This window comes from Schistocerca cancellata, chromosome 2 (genome assembly GCF_023864275.1).
Source record: "Schistocerca cancellata isolate TAMUIC-IGC-003103 chromosome 2, iqSchCanc2.1, whole genome shotgun sequence".
Taxonomy (NCBI): Eukaryota; Metazoa; Arthropoda; class Insecta; order Orthoptera; family Acrididae; genus Schistocerca; species Schistocerca cancellata.
In genome coordinates, this window is record NC_064627.1 from 386,449,715 (window position 1) to 386,464,373 (window position 14,659).

Consider the following 14,659-nt stretch of genomic DNA (forward strand, 5'->3'; position numbering starts at 1 on the left):
TAGTGGTCGACTTTAGCTGGGTGTGGGGCACCTGACAACTTGGATATTCTCTTGAACTGCGACCAGTATTAAAACCCAAGGCGGCGGTACGTGTTATTAGCGTGATGCCTCGTGGAGCTGTACTTTTAAGTGCACTTTAAATTTGAAAGTCTTTCGTCGTTTCCGCAGAAGCAAGTAGTGTGAAGTTACAGTGTCTGTGCCCACTTCCACACCCGGGGAATGCCGCGGAAGGTTTTTTGCCGAAAATACAATGAGTGCGTGTACAGACAGGCGCTCGAGGCGCGCGCGGCAGCCGCGCAGGCATTTTTGGTGGGGACTCTGCGGAATGCAGCGCCGCGGCAACAATAGTCAGTGGGCGCCGTAATTGGTGCGCGGCTCTCACGGCAGGCACGGGCTGGCCGGTAGCCCGGGCGTGGCGGCCCAGGCCGGCCGGTAGCCCGCCTTAATTAGGCCGCCTCTGGAACTCAGCCCTCCAGACATCCGCTGGATCCGCTTCAGGCCAAAGACCCGGAATAGCCTAGTCTCTGCACCAGCCTACTCGAAATACGCTGAGGTGACAAAAGTCACAGAGTACTTTCTAATGTTGTGTCGGACTTCCTATTGCTCGGCGTAGTGCAGTAACTCGACGTGGTATGCACACCACAAGTCGTTGCACGTCCGCCGCAGAAATACTGAGCCATGCTGACTCTATAACCATCCATAATTGCGAAAGTATTATCGGTGCACGATTTTGTGGACTAACTGTTATCTCGATTGTGTCCCACAAATGTTCGATGGGATTCGTGTTGGGCAATCTGGCCAAACCATTCGTTCGAATTATCTAGAATCTTGTTCAAACCAATCACGAACAGTGGTGGCCCTGTGAAGTGGCACTTCGGAGCCATAAAAATTCCATCGTTGTATGGGAACATGAAGTCCATGAATCGGTACAAATGCCAGCAAAGTAGCCGAGTGATAGGTTCACTTAGAGTAGAGGACCCATTCCGTTCCATGTAAATACAGCCCACGCCGCTGTGGAGCCACCACCAGCTTGCACAGTGCCTTGTTGACAATCTGGTGCCGTGGCTTCATGTGCTCTGTTCAAAAAAATGGTTCAAATGGCTCTGAGCACTATGGGACTCAACTGCTGTGGTCATAAGTCCCCTAGAACTTAGAACTACTTAAACCTAACTAACCTAAGGACATCACACACAACCATGCCCGAGGCAGGATTCGAACCTGCGACCGTAGCGGTCGTGCGGTTCCAGACTGTAGCGCCTTTAACCACTCGGCCACTCCGGCCGGCATCGTCTCTGTGCCACCCTCTAACACGACCAGGAGCTCTTACCAATTGAAATCGGGATTCATCTGACTAGGTCACGGCTTCCCAGTTTAGAGCCCAACCAATATGATAACGATCCCAGGAGATACGTTGCAGGCAATGTCGTGCTGCTAGCAAAAACGTTCGCGTCAGTCGTCTGCTGCCATAGCCCATTAACGCCAAATTTCGCCGCACTCCTCTAACGGATACGTTCGTCGTGCGTCCCACCTTGATTTCTGCGGTTATTTAGCACTGCGTTGCTTGTCTGTTAGCAGTAACAACTATAAGCAGACGGCGTTGCCCTCGGTCGTTAAGTGAAGGCTGTCGGTCACTGCGTTGTTCGTGGTCAGAGGTAATGCCTGAAATTTTGTATTTACGGCGCACTCTTGAGGCTGTGGATCTCGGAGTATTGAATTCCCTAACGCTCTACGAACGGAATGTCCCTTGTGTTTAGCTCCAACTACCATTCCGCATTCAAAGTCAATTATTTCTAGTCTTGGGGCCATAATCTCGTCGAACACCGTTTCACGTGAATCATTGAGTACGAATGGTAGCTCCGGCAATGCACTGCCCTTTCATACCTTAGGTATGCGGTAGTACTACCACCTTTATATGGCTGTATTTTTTTGCATCTGTATTATTTTTGAAATATAGGTTACGCTGACAGACTGCTGCGTAGTGCAACCCGAATTATGGGTTTGGTTGAAAGGTGATTATATTGTTGTGAGTTGACGGAGCTAACGAATGAAAATACGAAGTATTGGTTGCGGTGACGTACTTCTCTGTACCGTTATCCAAGTCCTAGGTTAGTTTGAAAGGTGTCAGGCCATTAACCGACAAGTATCGTCGACGACCGTCCTTCCAAACAGAATGGGTTAAAACCTAGCAAAATTACTGCTATCGGTAAATCCATGTTCATCTCAACCACCTTCTGAGCGAATAAATCGCGATTTTCCTTCTTGTCATGTAAAAAATGAAATAATCGCATGGCATTGTTGGCCGCTAAGGCCAAATCTTATTTCAGTCGGCGCCACTTCCGGCCGATGATGAGGGTGAAATGATGAGGACAGCACAACATCCAGTCTCCGAGCGGAGAAAATCTCCAGCCCGGCTGGGAATCGAACCCTGGCCTAGTGCATAGGAGGCAAGCACTTTACCACCCAGCTAAGCAGGCGGACTCTTTTCAGATAATACGTGGCGCATTTGCACCGAGTGAAGCAAAAAAATTATGTTCAAATGTGTGTGAATTCCTAAGGGTCCAAACTGCTTAGGTCATCGGTCCCTAGACTTACACACTATTTAAACTAACTTATACTAAGAACAACACACACGCCCATGCCCGAGGCAGGACTCGAACCTCCGGCGGGAGGGACCTCGCAGTCCGCGACACGACCCGAGTGAAGCGTTTAAGCCACAATGTGTGGAGCTCTAGTTCCGGGCGGCGGTGGTTCCTTGGTATCTTGGATTTTCTTTCGTACCAGATCTTGAGCTCACACATTGCATCTTTCTGATGAAATTACTGTAGACTACTCTTATTCCGTACTGATCAAATTTCATGTAAGCAATAAATGAAACATCAGCTTTAAGTTCACATGATAGTTGCTGAAGTCTTCTTACTAGAGATGGTTCCGATGCGTCACAGTACGTTGCTGTTCTAGTCATTAGCCCCAGGATCTATTTGAGGCAACCTACCTCACTGTTCTGTCGTGTGCTAGTCTGTAATTTGTGCATAACTCCTGCATCTTACATCTACTTCAACCAGTTTACTGTATCTATTGTTTGACAGTCACAATTTTTGTGAAGATTACTGATCCATGATTGACATCATCCGCTTATAGTTGTATTAATACAACCCAATGCGGATGTCATCAGTCATGAGGATAAAAATAATAAAAGTCCGTTTCATTTGCCAGTAATTTCTTGTTTATTACACGACCGATTTTGAAGCCTAAAAATTCATCTTCAGGTAACACCAAGTAATTACGGAAACATAGATGTGTGGCAAAGCTTTAAGCTTCGAAACCGGTCGTGTAATAAATAAGAAATTACTGCAACTAAAGCAAACTTTTATTCTGTTAACATGTTGTTCAGTTGCTGATGTTCGCCTGATCATATTTTGTTTCAGTCATGAATAATTTACTATATTCAAGCTTTGGTGTGCCACTACAAATTTTTACTCCCCCTTTCCTTCCCACACTTCCGTTCATTACCAAATTCTCTATTCCTTAGGGAGCATCTTTTCAACCTGTATCATCTTTTCATCAGCTTATTACATAAATTTTTTTTCTTCCCGTTTCTGTTCAGTATCTCGTCAGCACTTATTCTACCACCCACCTCTAGAAAGCACTTCTTGTCTGTACTGTATATCGTCCTCATTTCAATTCCATATAGGGTACAATCCAAACAAATTGTTTCAAGGAACATTTGTTTTATCAGAAACTGCTTACTTTGTTCTCTTATGAACACAGGAAATCAGTACGTACAGCCAGCTCTGTAAGTGGCTGTATGTGGCCTTTGCTTTTAGTTTTAATAAGAGTAGCTACGCATACACTAGCACCACGATCTTGAGGAAGGAAACTGATGACCACGCCGTTTAGGTGCCAACAGTTTTGAATACCGCCTTTCATCCTGTATAACTGAGGTAAGAGTCAACTTTCATTCACAGTGCAGATGAGTATAGTGTGTCTAATATTAAATGAGTCCGGGCATGTTGTGTACTCTGTTTAGTCCCTCTGCACGGGAAGGCCCGTCAGATTCATAGACACTACGGGGACGCCTTTTGAATATACGGTACAACCACTATCGTGAGACCCAAAACGCTGAAGAACTCCCTTGTAATGGCGGTCCATGACCAACACACCAAATGATGAATCACACTTACAAATTATTGCTTGAAGGAAGCGCGAGGTGAAAGTTGCAGAATTGTATGGTTCCTTTTTGGAGACAAGTTGGTTGGTAGGAGGGAGCCTTTGTCGACTCAGAATTTTTGCAACTGTACGCACATGATCCGTTTGCCTTGCAAGTGTTCGTTACGAGCAATAGAGTGCAATAGAGAACCAACAACCAATGGAAAGATTACAAACCTTCCAGCATCGTGTGGGGTGACGAGTGGGCTGGGAACCGTTTTTATTGAAATCTGGATGAGCCTGTGTTGGAAGAGAGTCGAAGCGGCTGTCATCCGCCCAGCAGGGGCGTGAGTGGGTCATGTTTTGGGCTGGTATTGTGTGCGAATGTCGGACGGCTCCCGTCGCTATGCACGGTAGTTTGGGGGCCGTGCAGTAGCGGGACATGCAACCACCTCTAACCTATCGTCGAGCCCTATTGTCAACATTTCGACGATGCTTTCAAGACGATAATGGAGGAGCGCAGAATGCCCACTTCGTTAACACTTTTCACCTAGAGACAGGAATTAGCCGATTGGAATGGCCATTGGTATCTACTGATATGAACACGATTGAGAATGTCTGGAACTTGCAAAGCTCACTCGCAGGAATTTTCCTCAGACATTGGATAATCTCTAGGAAACCTCCATCGAAGAGAGAGAATGGTCTGAACAGAAACGTCTCAGCTACCTTGCCACGGCATGCCAAGGAGTGTGCAAACATGTTTTAATGCACAAGATTGAGCTATACTGTACTGAATGGTAGCAGCAACTTCGATTTTTCAGACATGCACATTCGAACGAACGATCTTTATTTTGTTTTTATTTCACTGTAAATTTTTTTGTTATTATTGTCGAATGTTAGCCCACAACCTTACGCAGATACTCTCTTTGTCCAGAAAGTTTTTGATCAGTCGTCTTAGTTACAATAATAAAAATATCTCTTCTGCGGGAGTCTTAACCATATCGGCCGTTTTGTAACTGATGTGCTTACAGTAAGTTAAGTTCTTACGAAATACGGACAGTGGCAAGTTTATACTACGTTTATAATTTATTTTGCTACATTTGTTTTGCTTATGAGTAGACTAGCGCCATATTTCAATTAGTATTAACGCTGGAGTTAGTAAAGCGAGATTTAGAATTTTCATTGTGGAACGGGAACTTGGGAGAGGCGAGTATTTATCGAGTTGGTGCAAGGCGAACCGTGGCCCGGCACCGGTAAGCAGCGCGGCGGCACTGTAAACTCCCCCCGGCCCTGCAGATAGGCGCTGGCTGCCGCCAGAGTAAACTTAATTAAAGAGAGTAATACGCCAGCCCATAAACCGGCTGCACCGCCCAGCCCAATAACCAGCCGCTGGAAATCTTGACGCCTGGCTGGCTGCCTACCTGCAGGGTGCACCCGCTCTCTACCGTACCGCCGCCAGCGGGCACCTGAACTGCAGATCGAAAATCCAGTAAGTGACGACCACTGGCAGACCAGTTCTCTATTATTTCACTTTGCGAAGGCTTCACTTGCAGGACACGGAAGAAGGAATAGTCGTAGCTCGGCAGGGTACGACTTGTGCTCTAATTCTTGGAACGAACAGCCTCAGTTTCCGTTCAACTGAATTGACTCCGAAAGGGTTTCGTGCGAATATTAATAACAAGTCGCAACTAGTCGCTTCCTGAGCCAGTAACGATGAGCTTTCAAAAATGTAAATTATGAAATTTGAATCTTTTTTTTGTTTAACTTTACACTAAGTGGGTGACAGTAAACCCCTGTGGAGTGGACAATTTGTATTATTGTGACGAGTGGCACACATTTAGTGTGTTTCGGAGCAAGACACGGCAGGGAGTGTCACATTTCCTTTGTCAGCATATGTCAGCGGAAGCTGGATTTGCAAGGTTTCCCCTAGAATGTCACTGGAAACTTTCCTAAACATGAAGTAAGAATAATGAAATGGTTGTGGCGATGATTACATATTTGTTGGGTACACAACATGCAGGCGTTTAGCGTCCGCAGCGGAATCTCTTATGCCTCTACCATGCACTTAAGTGCGAACTGCAGAGTATTGCTATAGATGCAGAAACGATTGTGCCCCATGGATAGAGAATATGGTACATTTTTAATGGAGCACATATTCCTTCTGATGTAAGACGATTTCCAACGCGCCATTACAGTTCAAGACGGATAGGTCGAGCAGGGCTTGTCCCTTGGCCTCCAAGGTCAGCTGACCTCAGTCCTATGAATTTTTGTGCCTGGTGTCATCTCAGACGTGAAGTGAAGAACTGGAACTGTAAAGACTTGTTGAGATTTACGAGATGATCCGGGAGTGTCTGAAACAATTCGTAACTCACCGCAAAGTATATGAGCAGAGTGCTGCATCCTAATGTGAGAATTTGAATATGCCCTTTAACAAATGAAATAAACGTATGGCATTGTTGGCCGGGATGTCCCAGTCGGGTTCGGCCGCCAAGTGCAAGTCTTATTTCATTCGGCGCCATATTGGGCGACTTGCGGCCGATGATGAGGATGAAAGGATGATGAGGACAACACAACACCCAGTCCCCGGGCGAAGAAAATCTTCAACCCGGCCGGGAATCGACCCGGGCCCAGTGCACGGGAGGCAAGCACGTTACCACCCAGCTAAGCAGCTTAACAGCTATAAGTGTACTGCAAACTGTAACATGTGGCGTGCTGAAGCAGTATTGTATGTCTTCTTAAGGGAGGCCATGGTTGAATTTTGAGGACTTGATTAAAAGGTTTGTCCTTACTATGATTCTATTTTACACTGAGGTCAGTGGTGCCTTGTAGCCATGCATTCGCAGTTTTCTTGCAAATGTGTCGGACCCATATTTTCTGGAACATTTCTGCTTTTATTAGCGTACACTTTCAGCCGTGTAGTTGTCATACTATCTGTAGATAGGTTTCAAATTTAACTTTTTGCACCATATAAGTACAGATAATTGGATTTCTTTTGGTAAATCCTGTTATAACATTATTTAATAATACAGTGGAAACTATATTATCAAATAAATACGTTATGGAAAGGATTTTACCCTGAGTAAACAAAATTTTCATATTTGTCACCCATTCTTCAAATGGTTCAAATGGCTCTGAGCACTATGGGACTTAACATCTGAGTTCATCAGTCCCCTATAACTTAGAACTACTTAAACCTAACTAACCTAAGGACAGCACACACATCCATGCCCTTGGGAGGATTCGAACCTGCGACCGTAGCGGTCGCTCGGTTCCACACTGTAGCGCCTAGAACCGCACGACCACTCCGGCCGGCTGATATTCATGTAGCTATCTGTCATCTGCTCTGTTGCTATTATTTTGGTGCAGTTTGTTATCAGCAGCTGTAACGAATTTTTCTACAGCCATTACTGATACTGAACGACAAATTAGGTCTGAAATGAAACTATCGGTGTTCGGTTAGGCTGTATTATCTCAGTGGAAGTATTTACATATTAAATTCAACTGTTTAACACTGTTATGTTCAAATATATTTAACATTTGTTTGTTAGGTTCATGTATGATAATTTTTGTTTGAAAATGTTTCTGCTTGTTGGTTGTGCGCCTTGTGCAGCGTACTCAAAACAAGTTAGCAACATGCGGGTCCGCAGTGGGAATTTCGTAGGGCAGCGCTTACACATCCTCCATATAGTCTCGAACTCTCCCATTGAGATTTCCATGTTTTTTGAGCTCTGAAGGGAGACATTCGTTACCGTTGATTTGCTTTGGACGAAGAGGTGCACGTCTGCATACAATCACGGTTCCATGAGCAGCTACAAACTTTTTCCATTAAGACAGTGATCGTCTAGTCTTATTCTGGGATAAATGTATTAAAATTTATGGCTATTAATTGTGAAATAGTAAACTGTCTACCTACTTTTTGCCAAGTTTTCTTCTAAGTGTCTCTTATACTTTCTTTTTGTTCTTTCCATGTTGTCGAAAGTTTTCAAGGTTCTCTCAAACACACACTTTGTCACTGTGTGTGAAATTTTCAACTGTCTGGCCATCTTGTTTTACGTATTCTAAACATGTGTGTCTGTGTCTAAAAGGTAGAGAAAGAGGGATAACTTCAAAAAAAAATGGTTCAAATGGCTCTGAGCACTATGGGACTTAACTACTGAGGTCATCAGTCCCCTAGAACTTAGAACTACTTAAACCTAACTAACCTAAGGACATCACACACATCCATGCCCGAGGCAGGATTCGAACCTGCGACCGTAGCGGTCACGCGGTTCCAAACTGAAGCGCTTAGAACCGCACGGCCACACCTGCCGGCGAGAACTTCAACAGAACGTAATGCACAGTGAAATCATATCACACTAACAAAACAATGTTTCATTTTAGGCCAGATATTTTCGTTCTGTATCAGTAATGTAGGCCTACGATGGAGACATTGTTTGCACATGGCCTACTGTACAAAAATATGAACTGTTGTGCAGGCGACAGACATGAAATGTATTCGCAATTGCGAATATGGAAAACCATCAGCTGTAGAATGGAATGACGGCAATGAAAATTTGTGCCGGACCGGGACTCGTATCCGGATTTCCCGCTTATCGCGAGCGGTCGCCTCACCATTTGGTTATCCGTGCAGGACTCACTGCTAGACCCAAACATCTGTATGTTGTCAACCGTGAGTCTACGACATGCATGTTTGAATCGTAATTCAGAATAACACAGGCATTGCAATGTCGTAGCTTCATGAATGTATGTGCTATTAAGCTTTATATTTCATTGAAACGTATATATGCAATTTTTACCTTTTATTCGACAAAAAATAAAATAAACCTACTGACGATGGTAAAGCCTGAATGGGCGAAAGAGAAGAAAACTGTGTTTACTCAAGGCAAAATTCTTTTCAGTACTTATTGGTTTAAAATCAGACACGGACAAATGTTAGCTACAAGCTCGATATCAATATTTTCTCAAATGCGATTCAAGCAATGCCTCTCTTCACGAAAAAAGCCCTGGAGATCTAGGGTTCGGGCACTCACTGAGAATACGTCATCTTATTCTCGGGACAAGTTCAAGACCGTGCTTAGTTTAGTGATTGGATGAGTGCGGCGGTTTCCGTTTTAGTGGGTTCCTCTCCTGAGGCGAGAGACAAGTGGCCGGACCGGGTGTCGCCAAGTCAGCCGGCGTTCCGTGCGGCCGGGCGGCGGGCGCCGCTCTCGCCGTAAGTGAGCCCGGCCGTAATCAGGCAGACATCGCGTGCCGGCCCAACAGCCTAATGGCTCCGGCGCGCTCTTATATTATTCACGGCGCCCTCGCTGCCGACGAAAACGACTCACGGAATCCCGCTGCTCACTCCGTTGCTGCGACCCAACAGAAAGTCTGTCCGAGCTGCTCTCGTTTGCCTTTTGTTGCTGAACGCTCTAAGAGTATACCGCCCTAAAGTGAAGAAGCTTCCACTTCTTAACAGTGACAGTAGCTGTGTAGCGTTCAGTGAAGCGTTTCCACATCCTCGACGCTGCGCCACCACCTAGCGGCTGCCAGGAGGTAACACAGGACATTTCCTGAGCAGTGGAAACATAAACCCGTAACTTACAGATTTATGACATCACCGCCGGAGTGGCCGAGCGGTTCTAGGCGCTACAGTCTGGAACCGCGCGACCGCTACGGTCGCAGATTCGAATCCTGCCTCGGGCATGGATGTTTGTGATGTCCTTAGGTTAGTTAGGTTTAAGTTGTTCTAAGTTCTAGGGGACTGATGACCACAGCAGGTAAGTCCCATAGTGCTCAGAGCCATTTGAACGATATGTCATCACCGTCAGATCAGAGAACAACTTCGCGACATAGTTATGTGCTGGGCGAAGCCACACATCTTCAACGCAGCAGAAAATGCTTGCAGCATCTGCCTTTCGCCTGAAGATGGCCACTGGCTGATTTAAACCAATTGTAGCATTGTGACATGCTCGTGTGATAGTGTTGTAAGTATACACAAAAAAACAAAAGAATTAGATAGGGCATTTTGGAACACGATGTAGTTACGGTATTGGTGGAACCAGAAAATTTGTCGTGAAGCCATTAAATTGACCAACTCATGTACACATTTGCTGAAGAAAATGATGGCGTCATTTTGTCGGCTAGCGCTCGAAAACAAGTCTACAGCACTCACTTGGTGAAGAAAACCGTATCCACTGATGTAAAGAGTTTACTGCACAATCAACCACAAACTGAAATCATATCTGCTTGATCACGACGCCAACAATTTCTGGGTGTGTAGTAGCAGTAGTAGTAATCACTGTAAGCATGAAAAAAGCAACATAACTAAAAAAAACATGAAAATGGTCCACATTTTGCTATAGTCTACGTTGATAAAGTATAGCATAATTGTAAAACTGACACGTTAAACATCTTAGCCAGAGGTCGCAGTTATGACTTATGGAGCATGCAGATTACAAACTAACTTCCTGTGGGCAAAGGAGAAATATTATATTATTGCGTAAACTATCACGAGTTGGACGTGGTATGGCAGCCGGAATTAAGACTGGACCACGCATGATAAAAACAGAGTCTGTACCGAATCCACATTGTTCCTTGGCGGTTGAGTAATTGTAGAAATGCAATGTGACCATATGCTCCTTTACTGCTCTTTTAGACGTGGAGAGGAATACACCTTCCTGATTCAGATTGTCTAAGTAAACTTCAAACTAGCAACATGTTTAATTAGGTTGTCGGCACTGGAAGAAGTTGAGAAGAAAGTAAGATTAGGCTTCAATACCCTGTCGATGTCGAGACCATATGAGACGGGGAACAAGCTTGTATTGACAAAGGAATCTGACGGTGTCCTTTTCAAATGAAGAGGCATTTGCCCTAAGCAGTTTGGGAAACTATCGAAAAAATAATTATGAATGTGCTGTTTCAAATGGCTCTGAGCGTTATGAAACTTAACATCTGAGGTCATCAGTCCCCTAGAACTTAGAACTACTTAAACCTAACTAACCTAAGGACATCACACACATCCATGCCCGAGGCAGGATTCGAACCTGCGACCGTAGTGGTCGCTCGGTTTCAGACTGAAGCGCCCAGAACCGCTCGGCCACATCGGCCGGCTGTGCTGTTTCCATTTAGATGGTTGAGTCCACAATTCTGTCTGGACATATCCATAGGTGGTGATCCCAACGAAATATTGCATCACTTCAGAGAGTCCCTATAGGACAAAAAGGATGATATTACGGTAGATCATTGTATCCAGGCATGGTTCAAGGGAAGGCCATTGTTGATTAAGTATGATGGAGAATTTAAAGCTGAGGCACAACAGTTCTCCTGCCTTCGCCTTACAGCTCACATTGTGACTCGGTTCAACTACGGTACCCTTCGCGATAGGTGTTCAAAGAGATGTGTTCGCGCTCTGGATGGCAACTGCTAGTCATTAGTCTGTATCATCCATTTTCTAGACGTTCCTGGAATATGCTGAAAGAGGACGTGTCACCTCTTGTCTCGATGAGGATATAATGTTTTTCTGTGTGTGTGTTTACTTCAGTTGTTATGGATGTTTTCCGAATTAAAGGAAGGGAAGTTGGCCCTCATTGCCAGCATGCGAATTATTCTTCTCGAGTTGAACGAAGGGAGCCGCCGAGCTCAATGTCCATGTCATTGTCACCAATATCACATTCTCGCACTCCATTTTGCACGGTTCAGCTTACCCAAGACGAATGGTTCGATACCGCCACCAATTCTCTCAAGCTGACAAGTATTTGTTGGGAAAATTTGGTCCACTAGGAGTACTAGAAACCTATCTAGTGTGTTTCAGTGACCTTGTCCAGGGTGTTGGACCTGTCCTTTAGATATTCTGCCTACAAATAAAATAGCATTTGTAGCTACTGACATTTTCATCGTTGAAGAGCATGATTTAAGCAATATTTGATAAAAGGGGCTTTGGATCACCCATTTTGTTGGGTTTTAACACCTTTGAACTATTATATTCATATTGTGCTGTATGACAAATAGATCGCAATACTTGGCTTCGATATATAGTTACAAGCCCGTAATAGACATCTGAAGATAGATTTTATAAGTCCGAAACTGGTCATGCTATAGATGGAGGTATAGAGCAAATTTATGGATGATTGTTGATTTTGAGTCATATTTATGATCTGGAGAAGAAAGGACGCATTATAGAAAAAGCTTCGAGTAAAATGATGTAGAATAAAACATTAACAAATGTAATAGATCAAGTTTTTCCACTATGGGTGTTATGGAACATGTGATTGTATTAATGGAATATAAATACAGATACCCGCGACAAATCATTTTTAAATATCTGTTTATTTCCTTAAACTAGTTTTGTCCTCGAAATGTGGCATGCAGAAGGTACGTGTTTTCGTAGCGTGATGCTTGCCCGTAGTGGCGCAAGTTAGTGCCCAGCTTAAAGCTACGAAAATAAATATGTATGCACCATCTCAAGATGAACCTGAGAGGCTAGAAAACTATTTTTGAGAAATAAACAAATATTTCAAATATGACTGGTCACAAATACCCTTATTTATAATAGTAATGGAGAGATTGAAAGATAGCGTCGCATCTATTAGGCAGTACTTTTAGCCAGCCTGGTTCCACTAACGGAAAAAAACTCGCAACACCAAGAAGGAGTTGTGCGACATAAACAAAAGTGATTCTACATAAGATGATGTCTATTCGAATTTCGCTCCAGTCGCACAAGGAGGTGCTACTAGCGCCAGTATGAGGGTGTAAATCAGGTTTGCTCTAAATACACGCTGCAACGGCCGTAAGCTTTAGTTACCCTTGGGTTTGGACGTGGTGGTTTGATGTTAGAATAGAATGCCTTTAAGGCAACAAAGATGCTATTATCCGCACCTCACTGAGTCTGAACGAGGTTTTGTAGTAAGACTACGAGAACTATATGTTCCTTCTGAGATACTGCAGAAAGACGTGGTAGGAATATAGCCAGTGTACACGATTGCTGGCAGCGGTGGCCACGGGAATGTACGGTCGCAAGAAGACTGTGCTCCGGACGACCACGTGGCACTGCCGAGAGGGAAGACCATCCTGTTCGTGCAGCATCCGCAGCAGCGATTTGACCAGCATTTGGCGTCACAGTGCCACAACGAACTGTCACAAATCGGTCACTTCAAAGACAGCTCCGCGCCGGTCGCACTATAGCGTGCATTCCACTGCCCCTACGCCATCGACATTTACGATTTCATAGGTGTCAAGCGAGAGCTCATTGGAGAGCAAGGTGGAGGTCTGTTGTGTTTTCTGATGAAAGCTGGTTCTGCCTAGGTGTGAGTGATGGCCGTGTGTTGATTAGGAGGCCAGGTGAGGGTCTGCAACCAACCCACACTGGACGTACACCTGGAGTAATGATTTCGGCTGCGATTTCGTATGACAGCAGGAGCACTCCCTTGGTTATCCCGCGCAAATTTGTACATCACTGGTGAACAGCATTTCAGGGGGCGTTTTCCAACAGGATAACGCTCGCCCGTATATGCTGTACAGAGTATCGATATGTTGCCTTGGTGTACTCGATCAACAGATCGGTCTCCAATCGAACAAATGTGGGACATCATCGGACGACAACTCCAGCGTCATCCATAAGCAGCGTTAACCGTCCCTATATTGACCGACCAAGTGCGACAGGCATGGAACTCAGTTTCCACTGTACAACAGAATACATGCACGTTTGCATTTTTGCATTCAATATTCTGGCGGTTACACCGTTTATTAATGTACCAGCATGTTACATTTGCAATGGCTTATCTCGCGCTTACGTTAACGTATGATGTTGCAATGTTAATCACTTACGTATGTTACCTAGACAAATATATTCCCTAAATGTCATTACTCTACATTAATTATTTTTCGGTGTTACGTTTTTTTCCTGTCAGTGTACGCTGCACAAACTCTGATCACCGGTCGAACGATAGGCAGGACTTCGGAGAAATACGTGTGGAGCAACTCTTTCACAAACGGACTAAAAGCGAATCGGCGTGTAACATGAATGGCCGACAGTGGCTTTTTATTTGTATTTTATTTTTAAATATATTGATGATAGCGGGGCGTGAGCAGAGCTCGCTTCATCTGGCGGTAACTGCGGTGCTCGGCGGGATCAAATGTAATTTTCAAGAGCACGCTGCTGACGCATCAACCGCCCCGTCCCCTCGCCCTAATGAAGAGATCGCGTGGCTCGCCGCCGCAAACACGAATTTCGGGCGCACTGGAAACCCAATAACTCGCGATTGCTGCCCGCTGCACGTCGCGACAATTCAGCAGCCCACGCTCTCCAGCCAACCATGAGTGCGTTTTATTGTACTCTGTATATTTACATCGCGGAAGATCACACAACTATCGACGAATAAGAGCCAGATGCTTGACTTTATAGGTATTGTGTGTGTGATTCAGCAATGAAGAGCTACCACGAATGACTGGCTCAAATTCTCTCTTAAAATTCTCACTAGCAGGGTGCGTCGAATACAGTAATAGGAGTCTGTGCTAAAAAAATTCTGACGACCTC

The 14,659-nt window shown here is 44.8% G+C and overlaps 1 protein-coding gene across 1 annotated transcript in view; it reads left to right on the top strand.

Annotated features, from left to right (window-relative positions):
* The first annotated feature begins 219 nt into the window (after positions 1–219).
* The window catches only part of LOC126154290 (pseudouridylate synthase RPUSD2-like), a 580,571-nt gene continuing 566,131 nt past the window's right edge, over positions 220–14,659 (top strand). Inside the window, exon 1 of the mRNA XM_049916127.1 lies at positions 220–309. Coding sequence (XP_049772084.1) covers positions 220–309 — 90 coding nt within the window. The remainder of the gene's footprint in view (positions 310–14,659) is intronic.